This window comes from Sinohyriopsis cumingii, chromosome 6 (genome assembly GCF_028554795.1).
Source record: "Sinohyriopsis cumingii isolate HCF-2022 chromosome 6, ASM2855479v2, whole genome shotgun sequence".
Lineage (NCBI taxonomy): Eukaryota > Metazoa > Mollusca > Bivalvia > Unionida > Unionidae > Sinohyriopsis > Sinohyriopsis cumingii.
The window spans coordinates 43,615,372-43,640,030 of record NC_142966.1 but is presented as its reverse complement, the minus strand read 5'-3'; the positions used below and the strand labels follow the sequence as shown (position 1 = coordinate 43,640,030).

At 37.1% G+C, this 24,659-nt stretch overlaps 1 protein-coding gene across 1 annotated transcript; it reads left to right on the top strand.

Moving 5' to 3' along the window:
* The first annotated feature begins 6,316 nt into the window (after positions 1-6,316).
* Positions 6,317-6,826, top strand: LOC149796816 (uncharacterized). The gene has a single exon (XM_089960650.1). It carries the CDS (start codon positions 6,317-6,319, stop codon positions 6,824-6,826), a length of 510 nt encoding a protein of 169 aa, XP_089816776.1.
* The last annotated feature ends 17,833 nt before the right edge of the window (positions 6,827-24,659 follow it).

Below are 24,659 nucleotides of genomic sequence, written 5' to 3'. Positions count from 1 at the left end.
ATTTTGGCGAAGGCCTCATTTCCTAAATCCTAGCTTAAATAGATGGATAAAGAGATTGTACACGACCTGTCAAGCGATGATTCGAACAAATATGAATGCCTGACTAGGTGTCAAGTTTGGAAAACTCTACTCCGGCGCTGCATGACCCTTTCTGCTCATTGATAATAACAAATGGTCAACTTAAAACCAGAAACGAGACCCACTCAAGTAGACCTCGCTGTCACATATTAAATACGATGCCACATCGGCCCAACATGTTGTAGGCGTCACCTATCTACATCGACTTTGATAAGAATTAAATATATCAAGGGTGAACTAAGTACCGCCTTGGGAACCGACTTAAGGACCGCCAACTGACACTTCTCAAATACTGGCGACCGAACTGTAGAAGGTAGAGCAAGTAACCTTGAAAAGACTCCCGAGTAGACTCAAGGCTGAAATAAAGATTGTTGCTGAAATAAGAGACTCCCAAAACATCAACGTCAGATTATCCTCAGATGTAGTCCTTGATCACATGGGTCTTGGCGGGATAGCCGCCTGCAGTCTTTTCCACCAACACTGATCCTCCCCTATCATGTCTCTCGGACGCGACCTGGCTCTTTTCTCCTGGAGACGCTATCCTATTGGGGTTCAAGTTGTAAACGAAGAATCTCTCCTTCTTCATGTGGGTCACCAGCTTCATACATCCAGTGTAAGGAACTCCCTGTTTGTTTATCATTCCATGCCGGTAGGATAATAGCCACTCTATTGAGGCAGTCCTGAAATCTAGGGCTAGAGGGTAGTCGATGTGAACGTCGTAAAGCTATTATAAGTACACATCTAGAATATAGCCATTTGGAACAACATTGGCTATGCTATTTAACTAAATCTCTTCGGTGTTGGCTCAGAGGAACCCGCCCGGTTCTGCGTCATCGCCCAGCTATAAAGATTATTAATATTGTGGTTGTAAACTTGGGTGAAGATAGATGGGGCACTTGGGGTTGATGGACGTCGCTTCATCGGACTTCATCGGTGAGCCTCTTTCAACAAAAGGTGTATGCCAATGTTTGTCAGAAGCTCGAGCTCTGCTCCCGTCGTTTTCAGTAGGGTATCCTAGCTGATTGCTGGAGCGTTGCATTAGTGGGGAGGGTTGATGCCATATGCTGTACAGGGAGGGAACTCAAAAGGACTCAAAGACATCAGACATATGGAGACGGTTAGCTAATTTCGATGCTTAACAAAATCGGTTACAAAACAGAGCCACTGTCAGAACATGTACAAAGAAAAACAGAAACTAATTAAATTGTTTGAACCCATCACTCAAAGGATATACTATCAATTTTCACACTATTTGTTGGCCGCGTACCAAATATATTAATATTGTTTATATCCGTGTGCATGGAAAGATGACAAGAAGAAATAAATCCTACAGAATATTTTGATTCTCCTAACCGACTTCCCTAAATAGTACAAGATTTTCAGAATGACTAAGAGTATATTTGACTTGATTCCCTCTAAACTTGATTTGATTACTTTTGTAACAGAAAACACATATCTGTCAAGATATCACTTCATTGTTATGGCTAGCATTAAGAATACTTTCCATCATGACTGCACTGAAAGCAAATTAAAACCAAACATATTCCCTTGAACTTGAAGCTTTTCATAATACTATTCATGTGTTGTATTCTTACACGTGTATAAGAGGGGTGCAAGTTATTGTCAGAACGTAAGTGAATGAAAACACTGGGGTGTGTATTATTAACTTGTTTGATGAGATTGTAAAATTAAATGTGAATACACCAGCCTACTCTGTCAGACATCTATACAGTCGAGACGAAGATAGAGAGCGTAAAGATAGAATTCCCTAGATCAGTTGTGCATATATTACAAAGTCAAATTATATGAGTACATAATTAAAACAAAGACAACGTTGAGTTTGATGCTGGCCACTTTCGTGACTTTGTATTGAACAAGAATAATATTAGTGACACAAATATTTGCTATTTATTTACAGCATAACATAACTGTTTGGACAAAGTCTATTGGGTAAACGTGCTGGGAAATTGAACATTGAGACATAGCTTTCAATACAGAAATTTTGTGAGGCTGCAACCGTCGTAAAACATAATTGTCATATACTGAGCAGACTCAACATAAACTATGTATTTACAGCAATATAACATAGAACAAAATATACCAAGTAAAGGTGCTAACAAATGAAACACTGAGACGAGCGCCATTATAAAACGAGACTGTCGAAGCCGAATAACCTTATAAGAGATTACTGCGGATGCAACCGCCTAAAAACCGAACAAATGGGAAAAATATTATCAAGAAACATATAATTAGCACCGAGACAACAAATAACAATTATATACAGGGAAGTATGATGGGGTGGAGGTGGAAAAATTTGTACAGTAAAAGAAAACACATCCGCACCCCAAAATAAAATTGTCTCAACTGACGCCAAAAGTCCCTAACAGAGAGATCCCTCCGCACGCAGCCAGTGCGAAAACATAGCGATTGGCTGGGCAGAACACATGATTGAAAACTTTAAATATATTGGACATTGACAGCGCGTTGCACGACAGTCTAGCAGGAAATTGAAGATAGAGCTTGCTGCATTTCTGGCAGCCACAACAGGGTGGGTGGGACACAGAACAAGAATGTCCAGCATCAAAGAAAAGAACATATAAATGTTGATTAAAATTGAACCGATGAATTATGTACTGCCGGGGCAGTAGAGCACCCTCATACTCCCCGGTAGTTAGGACATATCCAGCATGTATGGAGGATTGGGAAGAAACTAACTTCAAAACGGATTTATTTTAAGTAAGACGCGAACTTGAAACGTTACATAAACGTGGTGTTTTGGACAAAAAGAAAGGTGAATGTTTGATTCCGATTATTTTAAGGCCAAGGTATTTGGTAAGTTCCTTCGGAATTCACAAGCTTGCAGCAAAACACTGGACTATACCAAGGGAAGTTCCTTTATGTAGGCCCGTTGTTTTAGATTGCATAAAGCCAATAAATAAATTTCTCTTTAAACCCATTTCCTCAGAAACAAATAGATCTTGTTTCCTAATTTGCCGAGAAATTTCTGGCTAACAAAATGCATCGTTTTTCTGTAAATTGCTGCGCCAATATACATCCGAAGCATATTTTTGTCTTGCAAATATAATCGAGGCGGTTGTATCCTTGCACACAATGACAGCGTGAGTACTGTCATGGGATATCGGCCAGTCTCCAGCCGGCTCATCACCATTCGCCTCAGGGCAACTCCATTTAATATCACCATAATTCAGGGATACGCCCCAACATCAGACTATCATGATGTGGATGTGGAAGATTTGTACAACCAGCTACAAGATGTTGTGGATAAAACACCGAAGAAAGACATTCCGGTTGTGCAAGGCGATTGGAATGCCAAGAGATGCGAGGACGCTTGCATGAACTGGAAAGAAACCTGTGGGCGCTGCCGAAATTCACAGACGAACGAGAGAGGACTGAGGCTACTGGAAATCGCTAGTTACAACGACCGTATGCTGCCAAACACCTTTGGCCTACACAAAGTATCAAGAAGATGGACATGGCACAGATCAAGCAGAGATCAACACAGTCAGATCGACTACATCATGATTAAGAGTTTCGTACAGTCAAGTGTAAACATCGCCAAAACTATATAAGTTTTCCCGGAGCGGACACAAGAAGTGACCATGATCTGGTAATGATGACATTCAGGCTACATTAAAGAAGGTAAAGAAAGAGAGCCACAGAAGAATACAATTTGATCCCGAGAAACTGAAGGATCCCGAAGTAGCAAAAGCCATCCGGGCAATGATTGGTGGGAAATTTGCACCACTAACTATCCTCGATGTGGACAATACCTACATGGACACGTTGATCACCACTTGCAATACAGCAACGACCGAAACAACCAGCGAGATCATTGGTAGACAGCGCCCAGTCAAGAAGCCATGGATCATATAAGGTTCTGAACCTGTGACAAGAGGAGGGAACTGAAGAAGAAAAAGAACGATTCAGAAGGGGCAGACCAATATAAGGCTATCAATCGGGAAGTCAAAAAAAGCTTGAAAAAAGCAAAGGAGAACTGGATAGAAGAACAGTCCAAAGACATTGAGGGAAACTTGAAAACGAACAACAGCAGGAAAGAATACCAACTGATCCATGTTCTAACAAGCACAATACAACAGCAGGTTACCTTCTTACAGGACAAAGCCGGAAACTGCATCACAGAAGAAACTGTTATTCTGAAAAGTTGAACGGAGTACAGCGCTGAACATTACAATCACCGAACCACAATAGATCGAGAGGTACTGAACGCCCTTTCAGCAACTAACAACGACAACCACCCTATCCTACGTGAAGTAGAAGCCGTAGTGAAATGGCTGAACAAGTGCAAGTAAGCAGGAGTGGACAACATCTCAGCAGAACTGATCAAAGCTGGGGGAGAAGCAATGATTAGCCCCCCTCACAAACACTGCAACAAGATATGGCAAACAGGAGTATGGCCATTGCCGTGGACCTAATCACTCATCATCACCCTCCCCTAGAAAGGCATCTTACAACGGTGTCAAAACCACCGTACAATCAGTCTTATAAGCAATCCAAGCAAAGTCATGTTAAGGATACTGCTGAACAGACAAAAGCCACAGGCTGAAAAGATCATTGCCGAGGAGCAGGCAGATTTCAGAGCAGGGCGCAGCACAACAGCGGATATTCAACCTCAGGATATTGTGTGAGAAGTACCACCAACACCAACAGGGTCTGTACCACGTCTTCGTGGATATGAATAAAGCTTTTGACAGGGTAGGGCATGCAGTGCCAACTGTAACAAGATAACCGGGTGGGATTTTCGGATTCACAACATAACACTTTTGACTATGATATAAATACAATGTTTAATAATGGATGACTTGCATGAGCAATTAATTATGAATGTGTGCGTGTATATATAATCCAAATATTGGATTTAATTAACATAAGAACGCACAGACTTAATGATGAACAATACAAATAAATCAATTTAGCAAATACAAAGACAAGGGATGAATGGGTCACAACGATTTGACGATGAAACGATGGATATAGTTTACTCAGGTAGTAAAGGATGTAACAATTTTACTCATGTAGTAAAATGCATTCACTCAGGTAGCCAAATTATAGTGATAAAAAAGAGGAACAGATATACAACTTATCTTTACTGTCCCGAAAGATACGCTGGGTTTTACGAACCCCAAAATTAGCCCACGGCTAAAAAAATACATGTACGGAGATACACTCCGTCATCAGTACACTGTTTCATCTCCACGGCTGCTACAGTTCAGCTTCATAGCTGCTACAGACTCCTGACGCTCGGAACACTTCGAAACACTCGGAACACTCCAAACGTTAGACCCTCCGGACACTCCGGACATTAGACACTCCGAACATTAGATACTCTGGTCACTCCAGACACAGACACAGACACTCCGGTCACAGACACAGACACTCCAGTCACAGACAGTAGACACTCCGGACGCTAGACATTAGACCCTCCGATCACAGACACAGACATTCCGGTCACTGACAGTAGACACTCCGGACGCTGGACATTAAACACTCCAGACGCTAGACATTAGACCATCCGGTCACAGACACAGACACTCCGGTCACTGACAGTAGACACTCTGGACGCTAGACATTAGACCCTCCGGACACTCCGGAACAGCTGTACAGCTGAAGATGTGCACGTCCTTAAAGCAGACTGCTGGCTGACAAGACGTATCCGTATTGTAAAGAAATTTACCTTCGGTGAGGTATTTATACACAGACAGTCTGTGCATTGTAGGCATTTGGTTCGTCCCATCGAGAGCACTTCGGACGTGCGGCATGGGATGAACCGAACTCACTATTTCGAAATATGACACAATATACATAAATCACCATCGGGCATCATTGTACACAAAACCGAAACCCGAGTACATGTATTCAGTAAATAAAAGAGTTTAATTCCGTGACACCAACCTCATCACAGAAATAGAGCACATCTATGACAAGGTCACCAGTGCAGTATACTTCAACGGCAGCATAGGGACTGGTTCAGAACGACAGTCAGAGTTAGACAAGACTGTCTGCTCTCTCCCAAACTATTCAACATCTTTCTGGAGAGAATCATGACAGACGAGCCTGGAAAGCATAAAGGGACGTTAGCATTGGAGGCAGAACAATCACCAACTTACGTTTTGCCGACGACATTGATGGGCTAGCATAAAATGAGCAAGAATGAGCTAGCTTTGTAGAAAACCCCGACAAAACCTCTGCAGCCTACGGCATGGAAATCAATGCAGATAAGATCAAAATGATGACCAACAGCACCATGTGCATCAGCACTGACATCAGGGTCCAAGGTACTAAGCTAGAAACAATCCACGGCTTCAAGTATTTGGGGCCAACTGTAACAGATAATGGATCAAAGACTGAAGTACTCTCCAGGAATGCACAGACAACAGCAGCGCTGACAAAACTGAAGCCAATCTGTAATGACAAGAACATAGCACTGTTCAAAGTTAGACTGATGCACTCAACGGTGATCTCCATATGTCTCTACACCTGCGAATCATGGACCATAACAGCTGACTTAGAGAAGAGGATACAGACCATAGAGATGAGATATTTCCTAAAGATTCTCAGCGTCACATATAAAGACCATGTCACCAATGAAGAAATACGGCAATGGATAAGGCAAGCGATTGGGCCTCACGATGACCTTCTGATCATAGTGAAAAACGTAAACACCAGTGGTATGGGCATGTCTCACGATCATCAGGACTTGCCAAGATAATCTTGCAAGGCAATGTACAGAGAAGAAGAAAGAGAGCCAGGCAAAGAGAGAGGTGGGAAGATAACATTTGAGAGTTAACAGGCTTGACATTGACCGACTCACTGAGAAAGACAGCAAATCGAGAAGAATGGAGGAATCTGGTTGTTCGGTCTTGTACGGTGCCCGATCGGTCTTTCAGACTACGGGAGTGATGATGATGATGATGATGATGATGATGATGATGATGATGATGATGAACTATATTCCAAATCAATGTATTGCCTCTCCGCTTCAAAAGATGGCAATTTCCCGTAACCGCCGTCTTTAAGACCAAAGACTTGTTTTATGCTGAATTTTACAACGCATAATTTTAGATTTGATGAGGTTTTAATTCCAAATAAAAACAGGTATGCTTGCGTTTCAAATGCCACAAATTAAATTCCTTACATTCCCGCACATAAACAGCAACCAACTGGATTTGTTTATGAAGTGGGATTCACGAGGCTGGTTTTGAGTTGCTAAATAGGTGAAATTAAATTGTACCAACGAAAGCTTTTCAAAATCTTGTTATTTCGTTTAAATTATTATTGTGCCTGGTATAAATTTGTCGATTTGAAAGTAAACCGTGTTTGGAGATTAGAACGTAAGGTGTGGAAGGATTTACGACTGAAGTTCCAAGTTCGGATTGCAAAATATCTACATCAAATCTGCTCAAGTGCTGAGTGTAAAAAGTTGCAGTCTTGTGCGCGCAGCGTATTTGGACAGTCCATGCAAGGAACTTTAGCATGTCCAAGTTGTTGACTTGAAAGTTTGAAGGACTTGAAACAAAGTTTCTGAGCGTAATTCACCAGCTAAAAGATAAGTGTTGCCTGTGGGAACGCCAACTTTGCGAAAATAATGATATGTTTCCTCAGGTCCGTCTGGGTAATCGTAGCACTAATATTATTCCTGGCATTAATTCCGATCTGAAGTATTACTTTTTGACGCTGGTTTGCGGCTCAGACGTCTTAGCTAAATGTGTGGTCCCAATGTGGCATTTTGTATTACCGGCTACGTGATAATGTTGGAGCTCCAGTCATCTTATTGCCTCTGCATTTTTGTGTATGTCATCAACTTAGTGTTTCTACGTGCTCAAATTCTAGTGCTTGGAAAGTTAGTCCAGTGAAAGGTCGCAAGTTGCTCGAAACGGTTGCTTGTACGTGTAAACGGTCTCATTAGATTTGTCAGACGTTGGGGTTCAGTCGTACTAGCTGCAGCTGATGCAAGTGAAAGCGAGCTAGGAGAGGTAACTGAGACTGATCGGCCAGCTTTCGGGTCCATCCATGCAGATAAACCTGCTATATGAATTATTCAGGTGGCCAGATAATCTTCATACACAGTGTTGCACAGGTAGGGGTCGTAAAAATAGCTGGAAAGACGAAGTGCTAGATAGAAACATCTCGGTTGAGAGAGAGAGAGAGAGAGAGAGAGAGAGAGAGAGAGAGAGAGAGAGAGAGAGAGGGGTGGGGGGAGAATTAGCGTTGGCTAATTATCAACATAATATATATACCAGACACTGAAATCTTCATCACTTCCAATCGTTATACTCAGGATCTCACATCAAATTGGGGTCTCGCTGGCTGCACTGGGCAGGTCAACAGTTCAGGCAAAATAAAGAACATTTTCATGGTAGGAGCGAGGAACTGATCGTTTCGATTTTACTTTCAAATACATACATATTGTGCAATCCAAAGTTTACTAGTACAAACGTAGATATTGTATTACATTGAAAGATCTATACATATAATTCTTCCAGTATTCCAATATTATGAGGTTGACAGTGGTATATAAAAATGGAGAATTCCATAACATAACTTTGATCAGTAATAATGGCAAAGAATTAATGTAGTTCAACAAAGGAATAACTCTTCCTTAAATTGAAGAGCACGCCATCAGTCCCGTACCTAATGTCGATCCCTGTATCATCGTCACAGAAGGCATCAGTAAGCATGACGAAAACAGCATACTGAAGAGGGCTGGGGTTAACACACAGCCGTTCTAGATTCCAGTGGCGACTGGGAATGGTTCATTTGACTCGACGTCGTCCAGGACACGAGCGAGACAACATGATGCATTTCTCTGAACAACCACATTTTGACATGATCTTCTCAAGGCATCTAAGGCTTTACTCAAGTCGGGAAAAGTCATATACAGCTTGGAGTTTTGTTCCTGGCAGTTTTCCTGCAAACACCATGTCTGTGGTCCATCGCTCTTTCCTCAAGTCACAGTGACACTGTCACTGGAGCCCTTGATCAACGTAATGCACAAGACGATGCAGCAGAATTCCGGCAATTATTTTTCAAGCTATTGGTAACAAGGAGATGCCTCGATAGTTGTCGCATAATTGTATATTACCTTTCCGCTTGTGCAAATGGACGATGGATGCATCCTAGTACTCATTCGGTATAGTTCCATGACTCCACGTTGACTGGAAGAGCTGTGCACGTTTCTTTGTCATGTGCTCCAGCTTTGTATATATACTATAGTATAGCATCTGTGAGAGATCCGATTACCTCGAATTCTTTGGCCGTGGATTTCACCATAACCAGTGTACTTATTGCAAAATATTCTCTCTGTATAGACACAATATAGACGAGTTGTCTCAGGAAGCAGTCCACTTTAGGGATTCAGTCTTTATATCGAGGAACGTCATAGAACTCTGGGTTTTTGTGTAACCCGGATGATATGGTATTATTTTTCTTCTTCGTCTTGTTATTATTATTATTATTATTATTATTATTATTATTATTAAAAGCAATGGAGATATAATTTTATATTTAATTTCCACTCATTTGACACCGTGTTTCTCTAAGCTCTCCTACAATATCAGTCATCGGTTTTAATACTTAGAATATTAATTAGTTTCTTAGGTTGTGAGCTATAAATTATTAATTGATTGGCCGAGAATGTGACTCAGACTCTACGATGGTGGGACCATGGGCGCCAGAAAGATTGCAGTGGGTGGGGGGGGGTAGTGAGTCACGGCCGGCAGAGTTAGTATAGTAAGCAATCTGAAGCTGAAGCTAATATTTACTAAGCGTTTTGAATAGAATCTTGTGACATATTTTCCGCATCATATATATTTGCAGTATGATTTCCAGACGGGGTGTAACGTGAACCCCCCTTGACCTATGCTCTGGACGCCCATCCTTGGGACGTTGGGAATGTAGCTATGCTATCCGTTGATTGTAAAGTTTGTTTTTCTAAATCCTGCTGTGAGGCAAGCACTCGAAGAGCATATTGGTTCTGACATCCTTGACTATGAGACATGTGCAGGGAGAAAGATAATGTTTTGTCAAGAGGGCACGATGATAAATAGAGAGCCACTTCCACATCGAACATAAACATCCTTAACATATATGCAAGGCTATAGGTGTAGTGTACATACTTATTTTAACCTCGATCCATGGATCTCAGACCTTCTCATATTTTTCACCTTTTGTATATACAAGTGATATACTTTCTATAGATCCGTTTATTAAAAGATGACGAGTATAGTTCATAGCAATATGGGTGCATTTTGCTCTTCCAATGCAACAACCTCCGTGGATATTTCGGAGAAAATGCATCCTTTTCCTTTATTGTAACTTAAATGTTGTAAAATATACTAATATTCAATAAAACTGTTCTTTACTAAAGATTTCTAACTAGTTTATGAATACCACGAAAGTTTATGTTTTGGGACGAGTTTATGAAGTGAATCATTTTATTTAGACCTTACATTTGACACCTATGGTATGATACGACACTTCAATTACAATGGAGACTTATAAGGCATATTAATATCTGAGACTACAATGGAACAAAGGCAGCCAAACTGATTGCTCGTTTATCTTCACTTTTGTGCAAGATACAGAAATATCAAATTTATAATAAGTGAGACTTTTGCCATCTCTTGAAGGTGCCACGACACTACTAGATTGAACCAGCTGTTATTGCATCATATTTTAGTCTCTAACAAAGTCATTGGTATGTTTTCCGGGACGTTTCCTAGAGATGCGCTGAGCGGTGAAGAATGTTGCAAAGCAACATAACTTATTACATTTAGCTGCTGCAGATTGTTTTTGACGGCACTGCCTTTTGTAGAACTCAGTTTCCTTGCTTATTGTTTGATATCTGTTAACGTTTGCCAGACACTTCATTGAGGCTTTTGTTTTTGTGGAGGGCTTTAGTTATCATTTTGTTCTTGCTATTATTATTATTATTATTATTCATTGACAGCAGGTATAATTTTATCTGTCACTTGCACCAATTCGATATTTTATTTTCTATGCCTTCTACATCATCAGTGAACGAATTTGATACGTAGAATATTAGTTGATATCGGTGAGCATAATAAGAATAGTCTGGATATTTTTAACTACGCAAAATCCTTCTTAGGAATACAAATACGCCCATAACACACACACACACACACAGAGACAGACACACACGCAGACAGACAAACAGGCACACACAAACAAGCTTTTACAGTGCACAGACATATGGACATCGACTACAGTGGGTGGAACTTACCTTTTGACTCAGCTGCAGTACATAGTGTATGTAGCTCTTTTTAAGTTGTACATAATGCCCTTTGATATTCGAAGAATCACCCACTAAAACGCAATCACATACGTGTATTACGAGAGATCGAAGATTTTCGAACAAGGAATGCTGAGACAATGTAGATGTTTCGCAAAATGTACAATATTTACTTTTACCATTTATCTACTGTTTTATGTGGTTATACGAATCACGTGATGCCGCATTCAATAACCAAAAGCTTAAAAATCATGCCTAGAATTGCTGATTGGACCGTCCGATGATCTGACATGAAATATTGCAAAATAGACGATTGAAGATGACGAAAAAGTAAAATGAAAGTGATTACTGTCACTTAAAACTATATATAGTAGTACACGAGGGCACTATAATCCAGTTTGGATCGCATTGGACATTAACATTACATGGGTCATTATAGACCCTTGCTAAAGTTTAATATAATGTGGGTGGCACTATAGTCCTCTTTGGAAATTAATATTGGAAGCTCCTACAGCCTTCTAGAATTTTAGCGGCGGGTTAATAGAAGAAGCCCTTGATAGAAAATATACATATTGTTGTCACTATTGTCTCTGATCGAAAATGTCAAATGATACAATGGGTCTACTAAAATTGAACATACTTGGTTAGTATGGGTCCTGTGGAGATTGTACATGATGGAAATATCGCATACATAATTACAGACTTGAACCGTTTTTTCTCTCACAATTGACCACCTATATTTATAAACACTCGTATAAGGGACAAGAGGCTGTAACTAAGAATCGTCATCACACATATCGATTGAATAATATTTATAAATACTAATAAATACCAACATACACTTACAATCTCGTGTGATAGGGACTATGTAATATAGGATAACACCCACTAATTAACAATGCAACGTTCGTCGTTAACGGGTTTCTTCTCTGGTTTTGAAAAACTAGCTTTTTGCTGATATTTCGCATTAAAAATGCAATAAAACATGTTTCATGCCTACAGCTGCTCGTATCTGTGTAGGTGTCAGAAAAACAGCTCAGATGTACGAGATCTTTCAACTGTTCCGAATATTAATGAGTTTCCCAATCATGTGACTTTGTGACGTAAGAGACGGGATACTTGAAGGTCTCGCGGTACTAATTAAACTCTCATAGCAAACTTATGCATACAGCATATTACATTCTCAATAAGCTTTAAATTCTGAATGTTCTTCATCAAACCTATATTTATCAGTGTAGACATATCCTTCGTGATAGTTTCTGTGCAGAGAAAACCACAAGGGCCGCGAAATTTTCTGGAAATAAATTAGTTTGAAACACGTGTTTTCAACTCCGCACCGAAGAGTCTAATGCTAATTTCAATAATGAGTTATCCAAATTTATGTCTGTAAAAAGATAAAATTTCTCAAAAGATTATTTTCACTAAACTTTTACTTTCATTATCAACCATCCTGGCCAGCCAAACCCACATACGCTCTGTTTTATGTTCACTAATTTCTAGAGACCGATTCCCATTATTCCATGTTATTAGTATCGTGAGTCCTATATTTGCCATTGATTCACCTACAGACCTATGCATGGTAGTAGAAAGCATAAGTAAATATTACGCACAGTTCTCCTTCTCAAAGATTACATTAGTAAATATTAAATTATATTCGAAGCTGATGCATACCACGAATAGCAGTGGTACATTTCAGGCAACACTTAAGTATTTAAACTATACTGAGCGGCACTCTATTCCATGAATGAGAAAACTTTTCCTACTAAACTTCTCAAGTGAAGGCAAAGTTTATGATACCAAAAGTATCTAGGATGCTCCCTTAAAGTTTTAATAGGGATAGTCATCAGATTCATCAATAAGTGATGTAAAACCTTTCTACCTGAATGGTCCGCAATTGTCGATTATAAGCTCAGACATGGGTTTTGTTTGACCCAACAAATGCATTGCTTTCAATACATGACCGTGATCTTGACATTTGCGAGAAAAGAGCATTTCTAATAGCTCTGTCCTTACTTTGTTGCTTATTTTTCAATCTGTAGTAATCAGAAATAACTCGCTCTTTCTTCTTGTAATAGTTACAAGTAGGAAGATATAATGTTTCTGTCTTTCCTATTATTTCTAGCAACATTAAAACCTGAAATTTTGTGCAAAGTGGGGAAGTGCTTTTCACTTGCCAGTTCTAATTATTTTAATCTAAATTGCATCTCCCTTTCTTCCTTTTCTCTGTATTTCAATCTCTACTTTTCTTATTTGTATTTGCTTATATTGTATTCATTAGTCAATTTCTAAGATAATATTGAATCTCTGCGTTATATCTTTCCGTCATCAAAATCAGTTACCTGAAACTGTAACAAATGGTGAACTCGCTCTCTCCTCTTTCTGCAACTGCATTTCTCTCTCTCTCTCTCTCTCTCTCTCTCTCTCTGAAGGGGACGGTTTCTTAACTCTATTTCCATCTGATGTTCTCATTTCAATTATGGTACTTTCATTTCAACGCCAGTTAGCGCCTTTGCAATTAAACCAAAAAGTAATTTTATCCCCAAACGTCTTTTCCACCAATTATTCGACCAACATATTTTTATTTCTTACTTCGTTAAAGAACCCCTCGCTCAGAAAGATCATATTGGATGGTAACCTGAAGCAGTTCATCCTTTGTCGACGACTTTTCCTGGGTAGGATTTAAAGTTAAGTTCTCTACTTTGGATTACACTGCTAAAGCATCATGGTTTCACTATAGATTTCTCAAATATGTGATACTAAAATAACTGGGACATACAAATTTCCCAGAGAAAGTGAATTTAAATTTAAAAAACAAGGAAGAAGTTTCTTAAATAGTTGAGATCAATTCGCATCCCGTACACGAATCCCCAATTTTCTGTTATGACTTTATGGTTTAAACAAAATAACAGATAAGAGAGAAAACCCCAAAAATTGCATACGTCAACAAAAAATAATATTTCCCTGAAATACAGAGTAAAAATGTAAGAGGAACTTACAGTACTGTGATTTGAATTCGAAATAGTCCTAAATGTTCTATCACAAGCCCAAATGTATATAGTTCTGATTGAATTCCAGTGGTAATCCAAAGAAATTCCAATATTGAATATGCTGGTGTGCCCATAGTTTCGAATGTGCTAAAGTGCCAGTGGTTTCGAATGTGGCGAAGTGTTTACAGTCATTAGATGTGACAAAATGATATAATAATAAAAGTACTTCAATGAACACACAATAATTCCAAAATAATTATCTAGTCAACGAAGTATTAATAAACAGTTTGTTTTCGCAGTGAATAATTAAAATAAATAACACACCCGAATTAAAAACTGAGCAAAGCAACAAGAATAATTCCACTTCGGATGTAAAGGTAGGACTGAGTAACTTTTTAAGTAAATAACATTGATATAAAAATCTAAGATATAATGATAAAGCATTAATGTTGCTCATTTTCCTTTCTAATCCAATCTAAATTGTTAACAACTTTAGGAATTTCCAAGTAAAAACTAATGTTCTAGATTCGTATTCAAATAAACATGTTTACCACCAAACATAATGACCTGAATATTTAATTTATAATCATGGAGAAATATCAGCTATATATTATGTTGTTTAAAAATAAATTTCACTCGCCATGTAGACAATTAAATTGATTTTGGAAATACATAGCATACAATCATGGAGAAAAGTCAATAAACAATATAAATTAAATTTCATAACAACTAAGATCAGCAGACTTGTTAACAGGAACTGTTATGTACCGTTCTTGTTTATTTCAAACTTATATTTCAAAAAATGATAAGTTCAGTCTTGTGTTTAAATTCCACCGAAAATAAATTTGATTGCATTTTTAAATATTGAGATATCCATTTTATACGTTTATGATTAGGTTTCCCGGAGGAATGTGATACAGTAGTGGGTTGGGTATTCAGTACGGTTGCTATTATACGTGCAGGCGATATAATTATGTAAGTTTGGAACAAAACCTAATTATAACACATATAGCGTGTGAAATTATGCTTTTAAAATGTGTTTGTCTGTGTGCAGAGATATGTAATATATTTGTACAAATATGACTCTGGCCTTTTATTTTTACCATTCAAAGCAGTATTCGTCATTTGTACTATTGAGTTGATGCCATGCAGTCTGTTTAAGTGTCTCCAACAATGATACATTTTCCTCCATTATATACAATCTTGTACTTATCTTGAGTTTATACAATACAACTCGCTCGACAGACCACCAACGATTTTGCCAATAAAACTTGGAATTTCATCTCCAAAAAGTGATAGTTATTTCATACATAATATCTGAGTCATGTATTTATAATGTAACTTAAATTAAAAGGCTGTCTCCCAAAAAGAAACATTCATATCAGCTTTTCCTGTTATACACACTTGTCTAACACACCATTACTATACAATCACAGGGGATAGGTATGACATTTGGTAGGATATAACCATAAACAACCACATGTTAGCCATCCTAAACATCACTCTTGCAAACAATCCGACACTTGCAGTCCTATAAGCAAAACTAATGAGGGTAAAGAAGGAAATGTTAATTGTTAATTTTACAAATAATTACTCGTCCTTTAGTAGCTTCGTATTCTTCCTTATTAACACCAATCTGGTGTATTCCAGACAAATTCGTACTTCTGTTTCACATGATATACAGAATAATATAAATGCAACATAAAACAACAGTGCAATCAAAATATTCAATTTTTAAATAAGTTCTTGAAATTCCTTTGATCTTTTATTGTGCTGTAAAAGGATGAACGGTTTTGGCAACTTCCGTCGTAAAATAAGTTTGTTTTATCTCCAGTGATGTGTAGCTGATTCTCCTCTTCATTTTCTGATTAGTCTCCAGGATCTTGATGATGACTCTCTTGTATTCTTTTGATCAGTCTCTTACAATGCATGAAAAAGGCAACTGATACAAAATAAACACTACTGATAAGTCTCGTGCATTCTGCTGATGAGTCTCCCTAATTCTACTGATGGGTCTCCTGCATTCTGCTGATAAGTCTCCTGCATTCCGTTTCTGCTGATACGTCTCGTGAATTCTGCCGATGAGTGTCCAGCATTTCCATTCTGCAGATAAATCTCCTACAATGAATGAAATATGTATTTGATACAGAATATACACTAGGTTTTAGTGAATTAGTGAAGTTCAACAATGCGAACATTAGTGGTATTAGAAACACATGTGTTTGTGTATTTTTGTAGCTACAGAAGCCGCCAGAAATCAGACCACTGCATGTAGCCGGGAGTACCTTGTGTATAATATGTACCCGTATGTCTCATTCTTTAGGCAGCAATAGACAATGGTCTGCGGCCAACTTGAGAAAAAATTAAGACACTCTCTTTCTTCATGCTCGCTGAAACAAGGTTAATTTAAAATAAATATTTGGTACTGCAGTAGTATCTTTGTCGTAGATTTGCAACAGACTTCAGATTTTGCAAGATGTTTTCATATTAAAGTACAATCTTAGGGACAGTCTCCTCATAACGGACAGTGAATCCCGCCCACACCGATCTTCCTATTTTTTGCCGGTATGACAGACCTTTCCATTACAGCCATGAGATGATGAGTATAATGACCAGAAGTGATGAAGTTTCTTCTGTATCTGGTTTGTCTGCTGTGAAGATAGTTCTCTCTGTCTGTCTCTGTCTCTCTTTCTCTCTCTCTCTCTTTCTCTCTCTGCCAGACAAAGATCTATCTTCACGGCCTGAATTCTGTAAAGACGTGGTAGTGATTGACACTTCTTATTTATAAACTATTCGGCAATATAAAGTTACCTTGGGATACAGCACCTGATACATTTGGCTGAGCCGTAAACGTCGAAGAAGAGATTGTAGATATCTGCATTAATGATAGGCAAAAAGTGGTTAATTTCCCTGCAGAATTTAGGAAACTTATATATGCTTGACAAAATAGGTGTTTGAAAATGAAAAAAAGAATCATCTTTCAGCTAGTTAATTACTCTGGAACTTTGTTTCAAATCTTGAAAGAAGTCAGTTATTTGGACACGGCAAATTCTTTTTTTTTCTCCAAATCTTAAATTTCATCACTGAACTGCGACGCCTACTACATACACTGGGAGGACGAGAATGTGATTGAGTAGGATTTACTTTCAAAAGGTCTAGGTTTATATCGACACCGAATATAATAGACAATTTAAATGAGGATGTACAAGATTATAAATAAAGCTTTATGCAACTCAAAAGAAACAAGTATCTCTTGAACCCAAACAGCAAATCAAGTTAGCAACTTATGTGTAGACGGATGTTCGGAACTGCATTTTCAGATATCAGAAAATAAGCGTATTTATTCCGAATTTAAACTTCTGCAAATTAGAAATTTGAGCGTTGAAAAATATATTGCAAAAGAAATCTTTAGTAACAAAGGGAGCAATTGCAGGGAATTCCACTGTTGTCATGGACCGAGATCAATAAATACAATACTAATAGCTCTTTTGGAACTGCTTTCTTTCTGCATTTAGGAGATATATTCATCCTTACAGATGTTATTCAGACTTTCCATATTTAGACCTATTTAACTTTAAATTTTTATTCCTGTACTCTCACCTACCTATCTAACCCCCTTATGTCTTATAATGAGTATATAATTTTATAATAGGTCAAGACTGTACGTGCATGTAGACGGTGAAGAGATGCCATAAAAAAACTAGAAACGAACTTCTAACAGCAAAACAGGTTGGACTCGATTATTTTAAAATAGTTTTAACGCGAATCGTGCGAATGGCTACCAACTTAATTTACAAAATCTGGATCTATTTTATATTCAATCTCACCCTTACAGTACCTATTACACTCAAATACAAACGGTACAAACTCTTTAGGGAAAGTCTTTTGATTAAATATAAAATACTAAAATTGTTTCCTATTGTGCAACACATACAGCGCCCGTTACACTCTACTAAAAATAGCATAAATTTTGAGGGAAAAATACTAAAATCGGTTAATTAGTGATTTTATGTCTCGTCAAACTCATAATCATGTCTCAAAACGATGAAAAAATCTGGGATAGACGAGTGTTGATTGCATACAAAAGATTTAGTGACAATCGACATTTGCGTGAATCTTGTATTACAGAACTGCAAACTTGCGTATGCCACACAATTTACTTTTGAATGAAGAATACGAAAAAGGCGAACCAAACTCATTATCGGCAAACTCACAACTAAGCACTGGTGGTCTATATTTCAATGATAGTCTATATTTCAGTGATGGTCTATAATTCAATGGTGGTCTATATTTCAATGATGGTCTATATTTCACTGATGGTCTACATTTCAATGATGGTGGTCTATATTTCACTTTCAACGATAGCCTATTTCGATGATGGTCTATATTTCAATGATGGTCTATATTTTAATGGTGGTCTATATTTCAGTGATGGTCTAGTTTTCAATGATGGTAATCTTTATTTCAGTGATGGTTGTCTACATTTCAATGATGATGGTCTATATTTCAATGATGGTCCATATTTCAATGATGGTCTATATTTCAGTTATGGTCTATATTGGTCTATATTTCAATTATGGTATATATTTCAATGATGGTGGTAATTATTTCAATTTCAGCGATAGTCTATATTTCAGTGATGGTGGTCTATATTCCAATTTCAACGATAGTCTATATTTCAATGATGGTCTAATATTCATTGATTTTCTATATTTCTATGATGGTCTATATTTCAAGGCTATTATATATTTCAATGATGTTCTATTTTTCAATGATGGTGGCCGATAGTTCAATTGTGGTCTAAATTTCATTGATGGTGGTAGATATTTCAACGATGGTCCATATTTCATTGATAGTCAATATTTGAATGATTGTCTCTGTTTCAATTTCAAGGATGGTCTATTTTGCAATGATGGTCTATATTTCAATTATGGTCTATATTTAAATGATAGTCTATATTTAAACGATGGTCTATATTTCAATTATGGTTTATATTGGTCTATATTTCAATTATAGTCTATATTGTAATGATGGTGATCTATATTTCACTGACGGTGGTCTGTATTTCAATTTCAACGATGGACTATATTTTAATGTTGGTCTGTATTTCAACGGTGGTCTATATTTCACTGGTGGTCTATATTTCACTGATTATCTATATTTCAATGATGGTCTATAATTTAATGGTGGTCTATATTTCAATGATGGTCTATATTTCAATGATGGTCTATATTTCAATGATGGTCTATATTTTAATGGTGGTCTATATTTCAGTGATAGTCTATATTTCAATGATGGACTACTTTTCAATGATGGTAATCTTTTTTTCAGTGATGGTTGTCTACATTTCGATGATGATGATCTTTATTTCAATGATGGTCTTTATGTCAATCATGGTCTATTTTTGCAATGATGGTAGTCTTTATTTCAAAATTGTTTGTCTACATTTCAGTGATGATGGTCTATATTTCAATGATGGTGGTCTATATTTCAGTGATGGTCTATATTTCAATGGTGGTCTATATTTTAATGGTGATCTATATTTCAACGATGGTCTATATTTCAATTGTGGTCTATATTTAAATGATGGTCTATATTTCAATGATAGAAGAATATACATCTATCCGTTGCTACGGGAATAAAATATATGTGTAACTGGCGAATTTTACTTCAGTGTGCTAAATTCATTCACACGTAAAAAAAATGTTATTACTATGTGATAAGCTTTTCCGTCGTTAATGCATTAAGCGACCATTCATTTCACTAAACGCTTTTCTTCGTTGCTAGATATATTACTTGATTAATCATGTTTAATTTTCAGTGGGGGTTGGGCTCCCTTCTTACATCAAGATCTTAGATACCATGTCCCTATTTATGTGATATTAAACTACAGAAAAAAAGTAACTCTTTTCCAAACCATTATGGATATAAGACATGGGCGAATTGACTGTCCTGACAAATGAAGCATCCACTACCGACTAAGACTGTACGAAATGTGACGATATTAAAACTATGCAAAAATGTCACTGACCACAAAAACTTGATATCTAAGCAATATATTTCGAACATAACTGTTAAAGTTTAACGAACTGACCATCCGTGGATCACATCAGCAATCCAATGGTCAGTATATTAGCTTAGGAGAGCCTATCGAAAAACTAAGCATGCCCTCTAATTGAACAAAACGTTCGTTGCTTGAGGAATGAAATAATCTATATTTTTTAATAAGTCAAACAGCTACATACTGACGAATTAATATAAAATCTAAAAACTAGCATTATTTTTTAAAAATATTTTTTCATTATTCCTCACAGTACACATTATATTCCATACTTCCAATATGATTGCTTGATAATTATCAAATACGCTGACAGAGATGAAGTATTTTACGACTTTTTTTACAGAAAAAATTGTTCTGGATGAAACACATATTAATCTTCTATATATACCTTTATATGCAGATTTAAGTTTCAGTTCTATAGAAATAACGTTTGACGAAGTGCAAAACATTCTCAAAAGTCTGACTACTGGTAAGGCTTCGGGTCTCGGTGGTATAAACAAGCCCATTCACTTGAGGTGGGAAATAGACTCTCGCATCCATTTTGTTCACTCGTAACTAATCTTTCAGAGAAGCTAATTTTTCAGACTCATAAAAATAAGTGAACGTTTGTCCAATTTTAAAGAAGGGTGATTATCCCATTGTATCTAATTACGGTCAGTATCTCTTCTCAATACAGTGTCCAAAGCTTTTGAAACCATGGTTTTTAAGCAAGTATTTAACAATCTGGCTTAATCTAGATGGTTCTAAAGTTAATCAGTTAACACATTTTCGATATGTTTTTCAAAGAAGAAGATACAGTTAAGAAATTTTAACTGTGTTTTGCATATAAATGCAGGAAATCATTTGATCGTGTGTGGCATAAACAAAAGCATCTTACACCGCATGGGGTTATTTTAAAGGATTTTTTTTAGCATTCGTAGAAACAGAAAACAAAGAGTGTTGTTTTTAGAGTGGATATGTATTACATCTTGCGCGCTCAAAGGATCTGTTTTACGCCTCTTCTTTTTCTTCTTTTTTTTAAACTTTTCTATTGTACATGATGGCAGGTGATAACGTCTCTTTGTAATTCTGGATATTCATGTCATGACCTAAACTCTGACTTGGGAAAAAATCTCTCAATCGTCAACTAATTGGCCTGTATATTTTAACTATTCTACATTTGAATCTCTGACAATTTCTAAGAAATTATTATTACAACCCGTCTATCCATAATTACATAAGCTCACTCAGGGAATTGAGGACGTTGATTCGTACAAATGTATAAAGGATTTCTCTCGAATACTGCTCGCAGATCAAACAAAATGACTATATAAACGGAAAGGCATGGTAAAAATTAATGAAATGCCTAAACTCGCATATAAACTTCACAGGAAAGCTATAGTCACACCAAAGATTTATAAAATGATACTAACAGCTGCCTCGGTACGCGCTCATCGTTAAGAGATTAGTGTTAGGACTGGTCGGCCTGGTGTCAGGATAATGTGACTGGGTGGGACATCATGCTACTTGTCTGCTGCAGGATGCCCTAGTGCTTAATGTCACTATAAACTGCCACACTGCAGACATCGTAGCGATATGAATGAAAACTTGTTAAAGCCGCGTCGAAATCAGAATCACTCACACGCACACACACACACTAAAGAAAGTCAGTAACCTGAAATGTTTCATGAATACAGGAAAATGCTATTTGGTCCACGTACTGGCAATACACATCATTCTTTCAGATACTCATATAGATATTGAATATCACTTTTGCCATGTCCAATTTAGATCTTTTAATTATATTAACAAACAGAAGACCTAGTACAAACTTACCAGCAGTATTGATTTTGAGATAACAACAAAACACGAATAGTACTATAATGTTGCCAATAGTTTGAGAAGACTCAAATGTTTAGTACCGTTGATCGCGGTCGAAATGCTTCCATCTGTAGCAGATTCCCATTAGCTAAAGCAGGTCTTATTACCAAGTTTGTATCCTTTTACGAGTAAGATACGTTTTTTCTTGTATATAGACCACTAACTACAGGGATCATTTGATGTGAAAATTCTCCTTCAGCCCCGATGGCTCAGTTGCATTCTACCGCTAAAAGCCTCAATCTCATCCTTAACCTTGTATGCCAGTTGGCTGTAATTAGTAAAAGGAAAGAATTCGCAAGCAACTACTGTGGCGTGGACGAGAAATGTGTTTACTACTTCCAGATGCTATTTATCACCAGAAAGTGTGTTTCAATCAACATGAAGGTTAGATATATCAGTCACAACTTCGAAGACTTGTATTTTAGGTGGTAGACTGTGTTACCTCCCTTATACAATTCTTTTAGCTAATTGTTTTTCATGTCAGCCAATTTGTATTCCGCAGAATGTATCAAATATATCTTGTCTATGTTGCATTAAATTCAGGTATTAGTAATATAATTATCGGTATTATTAATTACAATGCAGTCTAAAAAATGACTGACCAACATAATGAATGTTTATTGTCACCGAACAATAGCGCGACTGAAATCACTCCTTTCAGACAGGTCTGTCTTTGAAGTGCATATGCAAAATAAGTTGTGTTAAAGCTACATTTCCTACAGTCTGAAAAAGTGTCACCGGAATTACCAATAGTTGCACAATGAGGCTGCGACCATTTAATTTGTGGGTGGAGGTTGGGTGGAGATTACCAGGGATTTCTTTCGAACGATGATTTTCTTTTCATCAGAGCATTAATATTTTTTTCAAGCTATTTGGTGTTCGACAATTTTAATTGAAAAAATAACATAACCAGGTTCCCACTCACCACAACACCACCTACGCCCATCCCACCACACCACCAAAAAGTATTTGCTGTATTACAGAAAAGAACGAAGAAAGAAGAGTGTTCGCTGCCTTGAACATGGATTATTTTCTCGGTCATGGGACTTATTGATCTCCAAGATTTGTTCTCTTATTTTTAATTCAAAGATGATTTTAGTGATTTGTATACTGAAGGACTCTACTTTGCTTATACAAGGAACTCGCACGAGACACTCAAGATGTTACATCTCTGTGACATCACAGAACGTGTGTTAGTACACACAGACTTTAATTTTATCCAACTTCAACGCAAACATTACTGCAACAGCAACGGCAACTCAAACCAAGACCAAACCCAAGGATTCAAAGATGAGTTTGTGTTAGTATGAAACTGCAACAGAGTTGGGCCTTGCACATATATTAGAAGACATTGAATTAAGTAGACTGACCCTAGTTTTTTTCTGACAAGGCACCGATGACCAGAACGATGACGTTTCGATTCCCTTTAGTAATCCAGACAATAGTTTTCTAATGAACAAAAAATTGTTTTATTATCATATTTATTATTATTATTATTATTATTGAATTAAATATTGGAAACCAGCGGAAGTAAAAAGAAATCAAGAGATATTATTATTATTATTATTATTATTATTGATACCATTATTATTATTGAATTAAATATGGGAAACCAGTGGAAGAAAAAAAACATCCAAGAGATATTCCATGCAGCTTGATATACTATCTTTTGTCTAGGTTAAGAACTCGTACACGTCACAGTGCAAGAAAGCTACATGATGTCATTCGATGCCAGACACATAACCTTAACAAACGTCTGTCGACTGCATTTAAGTTTAAGTTTGGCATTATGTCATATTATTCAACACCTACAACAACGAATGTATCCGTTTCTTTGACATCAAAATTGAAATTTGCATTGTAGCAGTTTGATAAAATGTTATTGCCAAAGTGAGACCCTAATTATGCTATACAAAATAGATATAACTGCTAGTAATAATGTTTGCTTCAAACTTATTTTATTCTTTTTAATTTAAGGAACTTCATTTTCATACACCCACCCCATCTCACGAAAAGGTTTTGTTGCTCTTTACTAAGACATTTCAGCGGATAGGCAGGTTAAAAGGCACGCACACTTTTCTCTGCCAACAAAGTACAAATTCCTTGCAGTATTTGCGGCAGGTTTACAGGACCCAGTTTTAATATATTTGTTGACTGTTGATTTGTTCCACCTCTCGGTGCAGTTTTATGAATTTTCGTTCGTAGTCAAAATCTAATGCTAAAATAAAGTTTTTTCTATATTGTTTTTGTAAAGATTGTTTTTTCAGGACTCCATTGACCGCATATACAATCAATGGTGACGAAAGAATATGGTGAAGCACGGACCATTGAGAAAAAATAAGGTTACTGAAACTCTGTCCAAACACATTTTGCAAATGTTTGT

Bases quoted from the DNA above. Each gene is read 5' to 3' on its own strand.
- LOC149796816 (XM_089960650.1), top strand. From the start codon at position 6,317: ATGGAAATCAATGCAGATAAGATCAAAATGATGACCAACAGCACCATG.